The sequence below is a fragment of the Oncorhynchus gorbuscha genome, linkage group LG14 (genome assembly GCF_021184085.1).
Source record: "Oncorhynchus gorbuscha isolate QuinsamMale2020 ecotype Even-year linkage group LG14, OgorEven_v1.0, whole genome shotgun sequence".
In the NCBI taxonomy this organism is placed as follows: Eukaryota; Metazoa; Chordata; class Actinopteri; order Salmoniformes; family Salmonidae; genus Oncorhynchus; species Oncorhynchus gorbuscha.
The window spans coordinates 37156202-37173363 of record NC_060186.1 but is presented as its reverse complement, the minus strand read 5'-3'; the positions used below and the strand labels follow the sequence as shown (position 1 = coordinate 37173363).

Sequence of the window (17162 nt, the reverse complement as noted above, 5' to 3'; positions counted from 1 at the left end):
TGGAACAAAGTATTCCAAAACCACAGGTAACACCTATTACATGTCCATCACGTTAAAAACGGAACAGTTTGTACTTGGCCTAAAATGTCAGGCATTCCTTAATGAACAGTTACACAGGGCTACTTATAACATTGTAATAACAGAACCGTTTAATATAATTTAAAAAGTACATTTTCATGAACTTCATATTGCGTTGTAATCACAGGAGCATTGCCATTCATCCATGAGACAATTTGTACAAAAAAAGCACAATCAATTTGCATTGATACAAAAACCATATAAATAATCGACAGTTGTTCCCAATGAAGTCACTCGCTCTTTAGTCACCGAGAACATGTTTTACTGGTTTGTTTGCGTTTGTGTAGTTTTTTGGCCTGTGTCTTTCTGGGCGTAGCTCTTGCCCTGGGCTGGGACTTGCTGCTCCTGAGGAAGCGCCTCTCCACCTTCAGTACCTCTTCGTATACACAGCCAGGTTTAACCCCCAGGAGGAAGGAGAAGAGGTCCAACAGCCACACGTACATCCTGGGGAGAGTGACCTCTATCTCCGCATAGTGGCTCTTACAAAACCTGGGGGGGGGGAATAAAACATGACCGATAAAACTCAATGGTGTCGTTTTAAAGAAGGTACATGACCCGGGCTCTTTGTGTGCCTCGTGCAGCGCAATCCCTGTGAGGTGTGCAGTAAAGGCCAATCTGAAAGAGTTGAATTGAACTATTATGGAGCAATGGAAATTCTGCAAGTAGAACCAAAAAGTTGGCAGATTTGCAAATGGAGTACGTCTCACGCCCCTGTGCATGAGACTTAACCACTGCTAATAACTAGTGTGTAAACAACATACGACAGACATCCTGGTCCTCTCATCCAGACCATATTTAAAGCAGAGCACTCGTCATGGGCGTTTGGTTTCTATATGCATGTTCACAAGTCGCAACTCTACATTGTCTGCCAAAATTCTGAAAACGTCTCTAAAGCATTCTTATGCATGCTGGGAAAACCCATAGCCAGTGCTGTCTCTAGCTGAAACTAGGTTTTAAAAGGGATGGTATAGATACGCCCTATGGAGAGTGGAACCTTTGTGGGACAGGTTAGAAGGGAGTCGGCCTCCACAACTAAAAGCATAGACCCCAGGTGTAGATTAATGGTGGGTGCAGTTTCCAATCACTATAGGATTCAGCCTCAGCAAACTGAGGAAGGTGAAAAGGAAAGAGTCGCTTGGTAGATTTGATCAGCGCCGACAGTGAAAACAGGCCCCCATCAGAGAGAGAGAACACAGGCCTGCATTCCCCCTCTCCTTCACCCAGCATATACAACCACCACAAGCTCTCAGCAGTCTGGTAACTGTGTACTGTATGTTTATATGAGGGCTATCATAGTTTAGGAAAAAAAAGACATCAGTTAGGATGTTTAGGTGAGGTGAACCCCAACAAGGGAAATATTAACTTAGACTCAGATGCAAGATGGGTACACTTCCCACTCCTGCAAGCTGATAGTTGCGGGATCAATAGAGAAGTTAAATCTTATGCTTATTGCAGAGGTCTAAGCTGACTCTGCGGTTTACTTTGTGCATCAATGACTACCTTAAAAGGTTGTTTTTTTGCAGGCAAGTTGACTGAGAACACATTCTCAGTTACATCAACAACCTCAGGAATAGTTACATGGGAGAAGAGGGGGATGAATGAGCCAATTAGAAGCTGAGGATTAGGTGGCCATGATGGTATGAATGCCAGATTAGGAATTGGCCAAGGCACCAGGGTTAACACCCCTACTCTTACGATAAGTGCCATGTGCTCTTTAGTGACCACAGAGTCAGGACACCCGTTTTAACATCACACCCGAGCCTGCAAAGGGCAATGTCACCAATCACTGCCCTGGGGCATTGGAATCTTTTTGACCAGAGGAATGAGTGCCTCCTACTAGCCCTCCAACACCACTTCCAGCAGCATCTGGTCTCCCATCCAGGGTCTGACCAGGACCAACCTGGCTTAGCTTCAGTGGCAAGCCAACAGCAGGATCCAGGGTGGTATGCTGCTGCAACCGGGTACTGGGCCTTACCTGGGCTTGCAGGCCCTCAGGGCTGGGTGCCAGTATTCTGGGTTGGCGGGCTGGAGGCTTGCCCCTCTCTGCCGGATGCTGCTGTCCAGGGTCAGGTGGTGATGGCTGGGCCCGTCCCAGACCTCCTCCCCCTCCTCACCCCAGCGGAAACAGAAGCTGGAGGGAGGGGTGGATGGTGGGGCCACAGGGGAACCAGACAGTTTCTGGAAACTCAACTGGAGCTGCTCTGCAATACCTGGAGAGGGAGAAGGAGGGGGAAAAGTGAGGGTGCAGGAAATGGTGAGGGAAAAGGGTGTGGTTAGTTGGTGAGGGATAGAGAAGGGGAGTAGTGAGATTAGGGTGGAGAAAAGGGAGATTAGCAAAAGCAGAATGACAGAGTACCAGTCAAGTTTGGACACACCTCCTCATTCAAGGGTTTTTTATTTATATTTACTCTTATCTACATTGTAGAATAATAGTGAAGATGTCAAAACTATGAAATAACACAAAATCATGTAGTAAGCAAAAAAAGTTCAAATAAAATATATTTTATATTTGAGATTCTTCAAAGTAGCCACCCTTTGCCTTGATGACAGCTTTGCAAACTCTTGGCAGTCCCAATCAGCTTCACCTGGAATGCATGAAGGAGTTCCCACATATGCTGAAAACTTGTTGGCTCCTTTTCCTTCACTCTGCAGTACAACTTATCCCAAACCATCTCAATTGGGTTGAGGTCAGGTGATTGTTGAGGCCAGGTCATCTGGTGCAGCACTCGATCGCTCTCCTTCTTAGTCCAATAGCCCTTACACAGCTTGGAGGTGTGTTGGGTCATTGTCCTGTTAAACTCGGTCTCACAAAGACATGGCGGTTGGAACCAAAAATCTCAAATTTGGACTCTTTTCTCTCTGCTTATTTGAGTTGTGCTTGCCGTCATATGGACTTGGTCTTTTATCAAGTAGGGCTACACAACTGATTGGCTCAAATGCATTAAGAAGGAAAGGAATTCCACAAATTAACTTTTAAGAAGGCACACCTGTTAATTGAAATGCATTCCAGGTGACTACCTCATGAAGCTGGTTGAGAGAACGCCAAGAGTGTGCAAAGCTGTCATCAAGGCAAAGGGTGGCTACTTTGAAGAATCTAAAATCTATTTTGATTTGTCTAACACTTTTTTGGTTATTCCATGAGTTATTTTGATGTCTTCACCATTATTCCACAATGTAGAAAATTATAAAAATAAAGAAAAACCCTTGAATAAGTATGTGTGTCCAAACTTTTGACTGGTACTGTATAGGCCAGTGAGTGACATCAGCATGTTTGTGCCAGCTCTTTTTACAGCCCATTTGCCATACACTAAATAGTGGACATGAGCCAGCTCCATTTTTCTTCTTTATCTGAACAGACTGATATGAGTGACACCTACGTCTCCTTTTGAGAACGACCGACTTGTCTTTCTTCGAGGTATATAGAGGTTTCTGGGGCTTCCAATGCTTTCTGTAGAAATAAATTAAATGGGTAAATACATTTACTCTATATACTGACATTTGTGAAATAGAGGAGATAGATAGATGAAAGGGGGAGACACAGTAACAAGGGTGGATACAGGAATTGAACCCCAGTTTCCAGTGGGGAGCAGTATATGTGATTGAGCCAGATGTGTTACCACTAGACCACAGTATCTGCCCAGCCAACTTTAAAGGGAGAGCCAGTTAAAAGTGAGGTGTCTCACCTGGCTATATTGTCCTGCTGTCTCTGTGCAGCTGTGGTCAGGGCAGTCTGCATTGCCCTGTACCACCACCTCAGGTTAAAGCTGTTCCCATCTGTCGCACATAAAGAGAGGGATGAGTGCCAGACAGAATTTAGGACACTTGACTTTTGGAATGTCCAACTGAGAAGACTTCCCAAAATAAGTGTCCATTTCCTAACTAGTTGCAAACAAACAGGCTAGGAACTCATGGACTTCATATAAGTCTCATAAAGATTGGCTATACTTCTTAAGAGAAGTTTGGGGCGGCAGCGTAGAGCGTTGGACTAGTAACCGAAAGGTTGCAAGTTTGAATCCCCGAGCTGACAATGTACAAATCTGTCATTCTGCCCCTGAACAGGCAGTTAACCCACTGTTCTTAGGCCATCATTGAAAATAAGAACATGTTCTTAACTGCCTTGCCTAGTTAAATAAAAGGTTAAAAAAAAGTCAGAATTCTCCATCTGCTTTTTAATTACAACAGAAAATAGCAAGGGGAAACTCTAGCGCTTCTAAATCACCCAAATATTTCAGCCCAGCCATGTAATCTACTCTCACTTCTAAGCTGTCAAATGGAAGTGAATGAAAAAAGGCAGTCAGAAATCAAAGGAATGCAGACAAACAGTACATGCAACATTCCCCGTTCCAAAGACAAGACCACACCTCAATGGCCGCTCTTTACGAAAATCATTAAATGACAATGTGTAGGACAATACAAACTATGATTATCTGTGCTGAAAAAGATAAGATCATGTGAAATGTTAAACAGAACATAAGAATCGAAGAAACAGCATTTACTGCCTTTAAAGGCATTCCATTAGCTAAAACCCCTTCAGACACACATGTAAATAACTGTTTCATTTATTCCTCTGTATGTACTATGCAACTCCTTTTAGCCTTGGGCCAACTTCACACAAGACTCCTGAGAGATTATTCAGATCAATACCTTCTCAATGATGCAAAATAAATAAATAAATTCCACATCTATAACAGCCATCAGGGAGGGCTGGTTATTATCTTATCACACCAAAGTGAGTGACGTTTACCTGGGTTCTCCTTGTTCTTGTCACTTGCATCATTGGATAAATCCCTAAAAACACAAACAGGAGAACTGCGTTAGATATGAGCAGTAGTAAAACAATCACCAAAGTGCAATATCTTGCGTAGGCATAGTGACCTAAACTATTTAAACTATTTATGACATTTCTGTGCGACTGTTTACATGACCAGGGACATGCAGACTTGACGTGGTTTCAAGACAGGTGGTAAAATGTTGACATGGCTGACAGACTATATAGTGAACTACAATTGCCTACTATGATTACATAAAATCTGTATTATGTACCGTCAAACCCCTTGGAGTGAGACCATTTTTACATTAACGATAGCAAAAGGTACAGAGGTTCTCGAGAGACAATACTGTTGTGAGAATTTCACAAGTTTACACGTCTCTGGTGCTTCCTCTGGAGGTGGCACCTGACAGTTGCCGCCCTCCGAGCACGGCAGTGTAAACAGAATTGTCTCATTGAGCTCAACATTCCTACAGCATCAATGGTAATAGCAAAGCAATGTTTTTGAAACAGCTGAAATGTGTAGACTAGACATTTTTCCTTATATTTGAGACTTGGCGATTTCAAGTAAATTCAATAAACTTTTTTTTACGTCGATACTACCTAAAAATGTGGAGATATTTTTAGATACGCAAAGTCAAACTACATAAGTCAACATCTGTGTGTTTGTCTTGAAGATACGAGGTGGTGTGTACAGACAAAAAATAAAACTGTCTGCCCATGCTTGTGAATCGTTGCATTATTCAAGAGTGTAATATGGTTTTGTTGCAGTAATTAAGTGTAATACGGTAGATGTGTGAAGAGTTGTTTGGTTAACGTTAACTAGTCGCTAGCTAGGAGAATAGTTTGCAATGCTTAACCTTCTGAGTCCTGGCTAGTGGTTACTGTGACATTTACGGTACTTTTGAGTGGCGAAGCAAGAACGTCAACCAAACCCCTTGTCGTCTCGTAACATTCCCGTCGCTAATGTGAATTGTAAAGTGTTAGTACATGTAAAGTGTACCTATGACTATTTGGTGAGAATAAGCCCTTAAATACATTTCTCTCTCTAGTTAACAGACGGCATAGCTACCACTCAGTGTGGTCGTCTAGTTTGAAGAGCAGCTTCATGGCGACGATGATCAGGGCAGCAGCCTGGACATCGTAGTGTGGGAGAGGGGATCTGGACCTCATGGGTTCAAAGGTCACGGACGACTCCATACCAGCCTTCTCCATGATCCTGCACACCCAGTCATGCAGCTCATCTGAAAAAAAAAAAAAAAGTACTGGTTGATTGGAATAACTTTTGTTGAGACTGGAGTTACACGTTGTGTAAAGTTAAAATAAAAATAATAATAAATAAATGTAAAAGGGGAACACAGGTATAAACAACTAGACAAAAAAACAAAACAACTGGTGTCTCCTCTTTAAAGTGACTGACACAAATTAACCAACGGACAACAAAAGAGTTAAGAGTGTGTTGTTGGCTTGGCAGACCCACCTGGCAGGTTGGCTTCGGTGAGGTAGCGGAGAGTGAGCAGGGAGGGGTGCAGCAGGCAGTCCAGGGTGATGGGGGGGAACAGGGGAAGCTCCAGGAACACAGCCAGGGTCTGGGCCTCCTTGTGCAGGTGGCTGTAAGAGGGGATAGACTAGGGAACACACAGACACACAGATTTAATCTGGTCTTCTATGCAAGGGATCCCTTTGGAGGATCAGGATAAGACAATATATGCAAATGCAGAGCGGGGCAACAGGTGTATTGGCATGTGGGGACAAGCAGCAGTTTCTGTTGCACCTGAGCCAACATTCTGATGTCTTCATACATGTTTCAATGAGAGTAGCGTGGTACAGTGGTCTGACAACAAAACCATATCTGTCACCATCAGCTTAATGCACCCCCCCCCCAGAACACATGTTAGATTACACAAATTACAAGCAGTGGATCTGTTGCCTAGATGAAGCTTAACCACATCTATAATACCATTAGTAGTACTGCTCATGACTACTTACTCATGACTGCTTACACACAGCTGTGTCTCACACTCGACACGGCCACAACACGGAGAGTCAGTGTGCCAACAGGAAGTAGTACGGCACGGTACTCAGTCTTCTACACTGGGATGTTGTTGTAGAACGCCTATTAAAACGGTCTCAGTCCAGGGGTGTTTTTAAAAAAGGGGACAAGTCAAAGCTAATTTTTGTTGAGTAGCTGAATGACTGAAAGGCATTTATGCCTCTGCTCCATCAAAAATGTAAAGACAGAGGTCTGGCCCAGAGGCCATCTTAGCGTTACAGTTTAATTGATAACGATGTAGATTTATTAATGTATAATGCATTTAGAGTCCAGGAGGACAAATGACAAAATCACAATAGGTTGACTTTACTCTTATTTTCCTGTATCTTTCATTTTTGCGTTATTTATTTGTGCTGTGTGATGCAGAGAGATTACAGTCCTTTTATTTTGTTTGTATTCCGTCAAGGACCACGTTGGACAAAAGTGGAATTGCTTTAACGTGTTACCGCCTAGGTTGTACTCAGCGCATCTTTTCCCCAATAAATCAACAATCAATGTGAGCTCTCACCTCCACTCTGAAGATGAGTGAGTCTCGGCCGTAGAGCTTCATCTCCTCTGGGAAGTCCTCGTAGGCGTTCACATAGGGGATGTGGCCCTCATTCACAAACCTGCCCAGCACAGACAGCGACTCAATAGGCAGGGATGCAAAGCTTGAGACATAATGTGAACATTTACTTCCTTTTTTTTTATACCTTTAACCTATATTTAATCCCGGTTTGTCTTAATGAAATCAAAATGGTAAAATGGTTTTATATTAAATTCAATACAACTTTGTTCATCCTCTCTTCCACCCATGTTTCCGCCACCTCCCCTTGGCCCTAACCTGAGCAGGTCTGCCAGTGTGATGGCCTCTCTGGCCCACAGCAGGGCCAGGTGGCACAGTGCCAGGGTCTTGGGCATGCTCATCAACCCCTGGCTCCTCCTCTGGCGCGTGGTCAGGTACGAGACGGCATCAATAGAACCGGAACACACTGAGGAGGCTCCGTCACTGGTGTGACCTGGGGAGCATGCACACATATTGGAAAACACACACACACGTTAGCATGCACACACACAGATGCATGTACACTCACATATATATAATCACTGTGTATGGCTAGTGTGCACAGGTACATTGGCTGTTCAGCATACTTGTGTTGTTTACTGTACCTGAGACAGAGCCTCCTCCACTTGCCCAATCTCCATCCCCGTCTGTCTCAGAGGCAGACATCATAGAGTCACTCATCACTGACGACTCCGGAGCACTGTCTGACTCCCCAGAGGCCTGAGAACGCTAGGGAGGGCAAAAAGAAAAAGAGTGGAAATAAGAAGGGGAGACAAGAGACAGACACACAAAATAAACGATACAGCAACCAAAAGGAGGGCGAGATGTGTGTGTGTAGGTGTACAGTTATCATCGGAGCCCTGCAAACGTGTAACTAAACGTATCCAATCTGAAAACACATTGAGTGAATGTCTCGACCGTCCGCCACAAGGGGGCGATAACAGACAGGGAAGGCTTTCGTCACGTCATCGGAAAGTGCCATTTTGCTTGCAGTGATGAGAATACTGACCAGTCTAAATTTCCCATCATGCACAGGATTCTTGGTGTAGGCCTGTCGGCTCTTCTGTAGGTACATTCTCCAAAACTGACACAGCACGTCATCCTACAAAACACAGACCATACAAGACACTTACAGAACTTATCGATTGTCTTTACATTGATGTAAAATAGTCTCATTTGGTTTTACTTTCCGGTTTCTCGGGAGACAGATTAAACATTTAAATAGAGATTCTCTAACGACTAGGCTTGATCTGTGTCCGGGAAACCGCCCTTCTGTGCTCCCTCTGACAGACCTTGAACTGTGGGCAGACTCCCATGGCCAGAAGAGCCTCAGCCTGGTGCTTTAGGATGAACTGAAAGCCCTCACACACCATCCACTCTCGCCCTTGCTCTGAAACACAGTCAAATAAGTCAGGCACATACAGAACCAACAGACAAAAAACCCCAAATCAAAATAATTTGCTTGTAGGAATTAATGACACAGGAGAGTGGAGACCAACCTAGTTTTTTCCTTCTGGTTCCCTTGGAGATGGAGGACACTCTGCTGGTACCAACCATAAAAGTGTTTGTATCCACCACTTCTTTTGTTCTCTGTGTAGAGAATTTGAGGAAAAATGTAAATAAAAATGGTTGTCCACGTGTCTCCCCCAAATGGCACCCTACTAACTAGTACACTGCCTTGACCAGGGCACATAGGGCTACGGTCCCAAAGTAGTGCACCAAAAAGGAAATACCGTGCCATATGGGATGTAGCCCATGACTACTTCAACATGAAGCAATCTTGAATAGTAGTTAATAAATGCGAGTGCTTACCTCGATGACATTATGACAGGACCTGCAGTAGAACCGACCCTCATCCGACACCCCCCAGTTCACCTCTCCACACTGGCCACAGATGTCTCTGTAGCCCCCCTATAATCAAATCCAATTTTATATGGCACATTATGCATAGTATTACATACACACAGAGACATCAGGTCCATTGATCCATAACAACATATGAGAGCATGTAGCTAGCTGCGGCAACAATTGTAACTGACGGCCATACTAACGAGACTGTAGGGCCCATATTGAACTACTTGTGTGGTTGTGTTGTCTATATACTTTGCATATTCCACTTAATTTGTACTCTAGAGGGAACTAACTATATGTTGGGTCACACATCTATTAGGCACACAGGTGAATAGGAACTGTAATCCAGGGATGCTGCAGTATGGAGAGAGCATAGTCACAGAACAATGAGACCAATATTTCACCAGTAGGCGGTGAGAGAAAGCCCAGTGTCTGGCAGTGGAAGAAAATGCAGCGAGATGGATTTTGGCCGACATTCTACAAATTCTCTCATCGATGAAACATTTAATCTCAATGCAGTTCTGTTTCCCAAACTAGAATCTGTTACTAACAGAGCGATCAAAGTTTTGTAGACTTTACCCTTTGCAAGTTGTAAAAAATGTGTTGTTTAGAAGGAGTGCAAGGGCGAAATTAGTAATTGCACTACACACACTTCAGAGTAGGCGATCCCTAAAAGAAATATGCAAATGGTGCAACCAATTACCTTCAGAAGTCACATAATTGGTTAAACAAAGTCCACCTGTGTGCAATCTAAGTGTCAAATGATCTGTCACATGATCTCAGTTTTGAAAGGCCCCAGATTCTGCAACACCACTCAGCAAGGGGCACCACCAAGACAAATGAGCTCTCCAAACAGGTCAGGGACAAAGTTGTGGAGAAGCACAGAACAGGGTTTGGTTATAAAGAAATCAGAAACTTTGAACACCCCCGGAGCACCATTAAATCCATTATTAAAAAATGGAAAGAATATGTCACCACAACAAACCTACCAAGAGAGGGCCGCCCACCAAAACTCACAGACCAGGCAAGGAGGTCATTAATCAGAGGCAACAAAGAGACCAAAGATAACCCTGAAGGAGCTGCAAAGCTCCACAGCGGTGATTGGAATATCTGACCCTGGGACCACTAAGCTGTACACTCCACAGAGCTGGGCTTTACAGAAGAGTGGCCAGAAAACAAGCCATTGCTTAAAGAAAAATAAGCATACATGTTTGGTGTTTGCCAAAAGGCACGTGGGAGACTCCCCAAACATATGGAAGGGACTCTGGTCAGATGAGAATAAAATTGAGCTTTTTGGCCATAAAGGAAAACGCCATGTCTGGTGCATACCCAACACCTCTCATCACCCCGAGAACAACATCCCCACAGTGATGTGTGGTGGCAGCAGCATGCTATAGGATGTTTTTTCTGAGCAGGGACTGGGAAACTGGTCAGAAGTGAAGGAATGATGGATGGAGCTAAATACAGGGAAATCTGTTTCAGTCTTCCAGAGATTTGAGAATAGGACTGAGGGAAACCTTCCAGCAGGACAATAACCCTAAGCATACTGCTAAAGCAACACTCAAGTGGTTTGTAGTAGAGGTCAACAGATTATGATTTTTCAACGCCAATACCGATTATTGGAGGACCAAAAAAGCTGACACCGATAAAAATTGGCCGATTTAAAAAAAAAAGTGTATTTGTAATAATGACAATTACAACACTGAATTAACACTTATTTTAACTTAATATAATACATCAATAAATTCAATTTAGCCTCAAGTAGATAATGACATGTTCAAGTTGGTTTAAATAATGAAAAAACAAAGTGTTGGAGAAGAAAGTAAGAGTGCAATATGTGCTATGTAAGAAAGCTAACGTTTCAGTTCCTTGCTCAGAACATGAGAGCATGTGAAACTGGTGGTTCCTTTTAACATGAGTCTTCAATATTCCCAGGTAAGAAGTTTTAGGTTGTAGTTAATATAGGACTATTTCCCTCTATACCATTTGTATTTCATTAACCTTTGACTATTGGATGTTCCTATAGACACTTTAGTATTGCCAGTGTAACAGTATAGCTTCCGTCCCTCTCCTTGCTCCTCCCTGGGCTCGAACCAGCAACACAATGACAACAGCCACCACATTGAAGCGTTACCCATGCAGAGCAAGGGAAACAACCACCCCAAGGCTCAGAGCGAGTGAAGTTTGAAACACTATTAGCGCTCACTAACTAGCCAGCCATTTCACTTCGGTCACACCAGCCTCATCTTGGGAGTTGATAGGCTTGAAGTCATAAACAGCGCAATGCTTGACGCACAACGAAGAGCTGCTGGCAAAACGCACGAAAGCGCTGTTTGAATGAATGTTTACACACCTGCTTCTGCCTACCACCGCTCAGTAAGATAATTGTATGCTCAGTCATATATAAAGATAAGTTTAATGCTAGCTAGCAACTTACCTTGGCTTACTGCATTTGCGTAACAAGCAGTCTCCTTGTGGAGTGCAACGAGAGAGAGGCAGGTCGTTATTGCGTTGGACTAGTTAACTGTAAGGTTGCAAGATTGGATCCCCCGAGCTGACAAGGTGAAAATCTGTCTTTCTGCCCGCGAACGAAGCAGTTAACCCACCGTTCCTAGGCCGTAATTGAAAATAAGAATGTGTTCTTAACTGACTTGCCTAGTTAAATAAATATTTAAAAAATAAAAAACGTCAAATTGGTGCCCAAAATACAGATTTCCCGATGGTTATGAAAACTTGAAATTGACCCTAATTAATCGACCTCTGGTTTAAAGGGGAAACATTTAAAAGTATTGGAATGGCCGAGTCAAAGCCCAGACCATAATCCAATTGAGAATTTGGTCATTTTTATTTGACCAGGTAGGCTAGTTGAGAACAAGTACTCATTTACAACTGTGACCTGGCCAAGATAAAGTAAAGCAGTTCGACACATACACCAGAGCTACACATGGAATAAACAAACAGTCAATTATACAGTAGAAAAAGTCTATATACATTGTGTGCAAATGAGGTAAGATAAGGGAGGTATAAGGCAATAAATAGGCCATGGTGGCGTAGTAATTACAATATAGCAATTAAACACTGGAATGGTAGATGTGCAGTAGATGAATGTGCAAGTAGAGATACTGGGGTGCAAAGTAGCAAGATAAATGAATACAGTATAGGGATGAGGTAGTTGGATGGGCTATGTACATGTGCAGTGATCTGTGAGCTGCTCTGACAGCTGGTGCTTAAAGCTAGTGAGGGAGATGTGTCTCCAGCTTCAGTGATTTTTGCAGTTCATTCCAGTCATTGGCAGCAGAGAACTGGAAGGACAGGTGGCCAAAGGAGGAATTGGCTTTAGGGGTGACCAGTGAAATATATTCTTAAACTATAATTTTGGCAAGTCATTTAGGTCCTCTACTTTGTGCATGACAAGTAATTTTTCCAACAATTGTTTACAGACAGATTATTTCACTTATAATCCACTGCATCACAATTCCAGTGGGTCAGAAGTTTACATACACTAACTTGACTGTCCCTTTAAACAGCTTGGAAAATTCCAGAAAATGTCATGGCTTATAAGCTTCCGATAGGCTAACTGGCATGATTTGGGTCAATTGGAGGTGTACCTGTGAATGCATTGCATTTCAAGGCCTACCTTCAAACTCAGTGCCTCTTTGCTTGGCCCATGGGAAAATCAAAAGAAATCAGCCAAGACCTCAGAAAAAATATTGTAGAGCTCCACAAGTCTGGTTCATCCTTGGAAGCAATTTCCAAACGCCTGAAAGTATCACATTCATCTGTACAAACAATAGTACGCAAGTATAAACACCACGGGACCATGCAGCCGTCATACCGCTCAGGAAGAAGACGCGCTCTGTCTCCTAGAGATGAACGTACTTTGGTGCGAAATGTGAGAAATAATCCCAGAAAAGCAGCAAAGGGCCTTGTGAAGATGCTGGATGAAACAGGTACAAAAGTATCTATATCCACAGTAAAACAAGTCCTATATCGACATAACCTGAAAGGCCGCTCAGCAAGGAAGAAGTATTGGGAGTGGCCATCACAAAGCCCTGACCTCAATCCTATATAACATTTGTGGGCAGAACTGAAAAAGCATGTGCGCGCAAGGAGGCCTACAAATCTAACTCAGTATTCCCTGTAAAATGTTACAGGGAATACTGAATGAAGGTTCCACCGCCCAGTGGGGTTGTTAGAAATTCCGAGTTCGCTGTAGACGGGTCGTGACCAGCCTCACATTCCAGTACAGTAGGTGGCGGTGTATGCACCTGTCAGGTGTTTGCGATCTGCGACTACAAACTCGAAGAAAATGACAAGACCGTTGTCTGTCTTAGGTTAGTTATAAAAAAAAAATCGTTGATACAGTTCTTACCATAGGAGGTTGGTGGCACCTTCATTGTGGAGAACGGACTCATGGTAATGCCTGGAGCAGTATCAAATACAAACATATGGTTTCCGTGAGTTTGATGCGATACTATTTGTAACCGTTTTAGCCATTTTTATGAGCCGTCCTCCCTTCAACAGCCTCCACTGGTTTTCACCGTTAATATATTTCTAACTACTATAGCTAATACACGCTTATGGTAAAATCTTCCATTAAGGGGTTCTTAAACGCTTTACCTTACCCGCTAATACATGGGAAACAGAAAGATTTGCGTTTGAAAAGCGTTTTGTTTTGCACGTTCTTTAAACATGTTCAATCCCAACTGTGTTTGCTTGTGGCTAAAAAAAAATGAACATTTTGCTAGGTTAGCCACTGACGTTACAACAAGAACATGTTTTTCAGATCAATCTGGCAGGTATAAAAGTTTAAATTATCAAAAAGACTTTAACACGTCCAACTTGTACAACCTACCGTTTGTTCTTCGTCCATTTTCACACACTTGAGTTTGTTTCACATTAGTGAAACAAACTCACGTGTTGGTTTATTGTGGTGGAATAGGAACTTCCTGTGTGTTACCAATAAATCCACCCGACAGGAATCAACATGATTTTTACTGTGCATCACAAGCACATGTGCAAAAGCGTGTTGCCAAGGGGTATACATTCAAAATAATAATAAATACATGTTTGTTTTTTACTATATCTGAACTACAGAGAATAAAAACAATTACAGATATTTAATATCTGAAAAGTATTTTAGCCTGCTCATTCAGGTGGGTTGCAAGTCCAATGTCTGATGTCTCCCTATAGAGGGCAACATTGATTGCAGGAGAATGAGAGCATACTATTTGTTGTAGCTTGTAGTTATCACCTGAGTCATCCATTACAGTAATTGTAGTGATTTTCCATACCTGAGGCCTCTGCTCTATAATTGACCTGCTTTACTTGATTATGCCATGAGTTGGTGTCTGTGTGTGGGTTGCGTTGGTGCTGATTGTACTGTGTGGTGTGACAGGATTGGAGCTAGCACCATGGAAACCACAAGAAAGAAGAAGAGGGTGTGTAGATGGATTCATTGTTTGGTAAATCCATTTGTAAGTATAAGTATAGCTTGAGTCATACATTCAGACATCAGAATTTGTCTTATATTACTCCAGTTAATCATGCCAAGGTCTATACATACGGTCATCTGTCCCTGAATACTCATCAGTGGAGCCTGCTGAAGGGAGGAAGGCTCATAATAGAGTGTAATGGATGAAAACCATGTGGTTGATGCCATTCCATTGAGTCCATTCCAGCCATTATTAAGAGCCATTCTCCCCTCAGCAGCCTCCACTGATTCACTACTTGCCACAAATCTGAAAGCATTGGATTGGTGGGGGGCTCGAGAGAGTTTCCACCATATTTTTTATACCAGCCATTTCCTTTCAAATCAGTTAAGGGAAGTAAACAAGTGCACACTGGGTGAAAGGAGATATAACTGGGACGAAGACACAGATGTCCATGATTGCTCTGTTGTTTCTGTTGACAAAGCAACAGAGCCATCTGGAGAGTGTTTATGGAGGCTTTGTTATGTTTTTTTCAGATACAGACACTGCGTCCCAAATGGCTCCATATCCCCTATATCCCTCAAACTCAACTCTGGACCTCGAAGACAATTCCACTGCATGTTTTCATTGTTTCCCTCTAATCTGATTTAGACCTGGGAAACCAGATGTGTGCAATTAATTATCAGCGAGAACAGAAAGCCAGCAGGCTCCGGACCTCGTAGGGTAAGAGTTTAATACCCCTGCCCTACATAGTGTACTACTTTTGACTAGAGCCCTATGGGTCCTGGACAAAAGTACTGTACTTGATAGGGAATATGGTTCCATTTGGGAATGCAGACAAAGTGGGCTATGCTCCTCTTCCATAGCATCATTTTTTTATCAGGTTTGAGTCAGAGCTCACTGTTGCCGGCTGGCTGAATTTAATCCTCCATCCCTAACAGCAACATTAAACATCAACACCACATTCCCTTGTAATGACACGGGAGTCTCTTTTGACCGGGACCCATAGGGCTCCCTATTCCCAAATGGCACCAGCCCGTTCCAAAGGGCACCCTATTACCTATATAGTGCCTGTTGTTACTACAATGGTGTGATGGCTGGTGGTGGTGTGTTTTAAGTTAAACCAAGCCTACTTTTTTCCCCACAGAAGAGCTACCTGAACGTGAGATGCCTGCCAGCCTGCCTGCCTGCCTTAGCCTCCAAAGGAACCAAGTTTATGGTTTGCTGCCCCTCAGGTTGACAACAGCACTTATTTATGCAAAGCACAACCCTGTTGTCTATGGAAATCAGTAACAGTCAGTAACTGCCTGTCTGTGTCCCTGCCGGCCTGTCTTTCTGCCTGCCTGCCTGCCTACATACCACAAACACAGGACAGTTTGAAATGCACTGCTGCTGCTCTTGCTTTGCGATTCCTTTTGTGTTTCACAAATGGAGGAGGAGGAGGAGGAGATGGGCGTAGGCTGTCAGGTGATGTAGGCTTTGTGATAAGTCTGTTGGAAAACCCCACAGAAAAGGGGCATGCGGAGTCTGCTAGCGTTGCACGCCACAGTCATAAATATTTCTGTCTTTTTCATTCCCTCTCTCTATCACCACCCTCTCCCACTCTGCACAATGATAATGGCTCTACAGCTGCAGCATTGGGCAGAAACTGTGATTTTTATTTTGTACTCCCTTCACTTCAGGCTGTGGAAATGTGTCCTCCTTGTCTCTCAATTGAACATTTAATAAATAGAAAATAACAGAAATATTCTCTGAATCGCTTACATATGTGAACAATACATTCTTTCCACACACACAGTTGTGGTAGGGTGATTTGAGTCACACATTCCAGGGCCCCGAGGTTAGGGTCTGTGTGGCATGTTTCCGGGGTGAGGTAATGTGAGAACGCAACACAACACGGACATCTGTGGCTACGTCCCAGTTATCCCTCCCTTTTCCCCAAAGTGTGCACTTGTTCACTTCCCTTAACTGATTTGAAAGGAAATGGCTGGTATAAGAAACATAGTGGAAAATCCCACTAGCTCACGCCTCCAGCAATCCAATGCTTTCAGATTTGTGGGAAGTAGTGAACGAGTGCACACTTCAGAAGAAAGCAGATATTATTGGTACCCTGCAGGAACAGGAAGAGAACCATCCCCGGGGAGTCTGCACTGTCTGAAAGAGTAACTCTATTGGAGACCAAAATAGACGTTCAGACTTAGAGACTCAACAACCCAAAGAAGTATTATTGTTCCATCTCTTTCATTTACAGTAAATCACCTTGGAGCAGCTCCAAAACCCACAACATGTACTGTTATTGTTCTAATCGGGTTATTATAATAACCCACCTAATTCATCTCATTAGTCTTCTGTTACAGGGCCTTGATGTCGGCTCATGTAATATATACATTGACAAGCACCCTCAGATGTGGTAATGAAAGAGGAAGATCGGCTGGC

The 17162-nt window shown here is 43.2% G+C and overlaps 1 protein-coding gene and 1 long non-coding RNA gene across 3 annotated transcripts; one reads left to right on the top strand and one right to left on the bottom strand.

Annotated features, from left to right (window-relative positions):
• Positions 1 to 126: 126 nt before the first annotated feature.
• On the bottom strand, positions 127 to 14302 carry taf1b (TATA box binding protein (Tbp)-associated factor, RNA polymerase I, B). Its single transcript, XM_046297937.1, has 15 exons — positions 14150 to 14302; positions 9256 to 9354; positions 8943 to 9033; positions 8736 to 8833; positions 8453 to 8545; positions 8049 to 8172; positions 7723 to 7897; positions 7408 to 7507; positions 6327 to 6474; positions 5919 to 6090; positions 4823 to 4866; positions 3762 to 3852; positions 3456 to 3526; positions 2054 to 2288; positions 127 to 567 (listed from the first exon to the last, which is right to left on the bottom strand). Exons 1-15 carry the CDS (start codon positions 14165 to 14167, stop codon positions 324 to 326), a joined length of 1803 nt encoding a protein of 600 aa, XP_046153893.1. The 5' UTR covers positions 14168 to 14302; the 3' UTR covers positions 127 to 323.
• On the top strand, positions 13605 to 16467 carry LOC123994875. 2 transcript variants are annotated; one of them, XR_006831744.1, is made up of 4 exons: positions 13605 to 13710; positions 14693 to 14771; positions 15263 to 15449; positions 15874 to 16467. It is a non-coding gene; the product is annotated as an uncharacterized LOC123994875 (long non-coding RNA). The 2 variants fall into 2 exon arrangements; XR_006831745.1 differs by having other exon boundaries at positions 13640 to 13751.
• Positions 16468 to 17162: the final 695 nt, after the last annotated feature.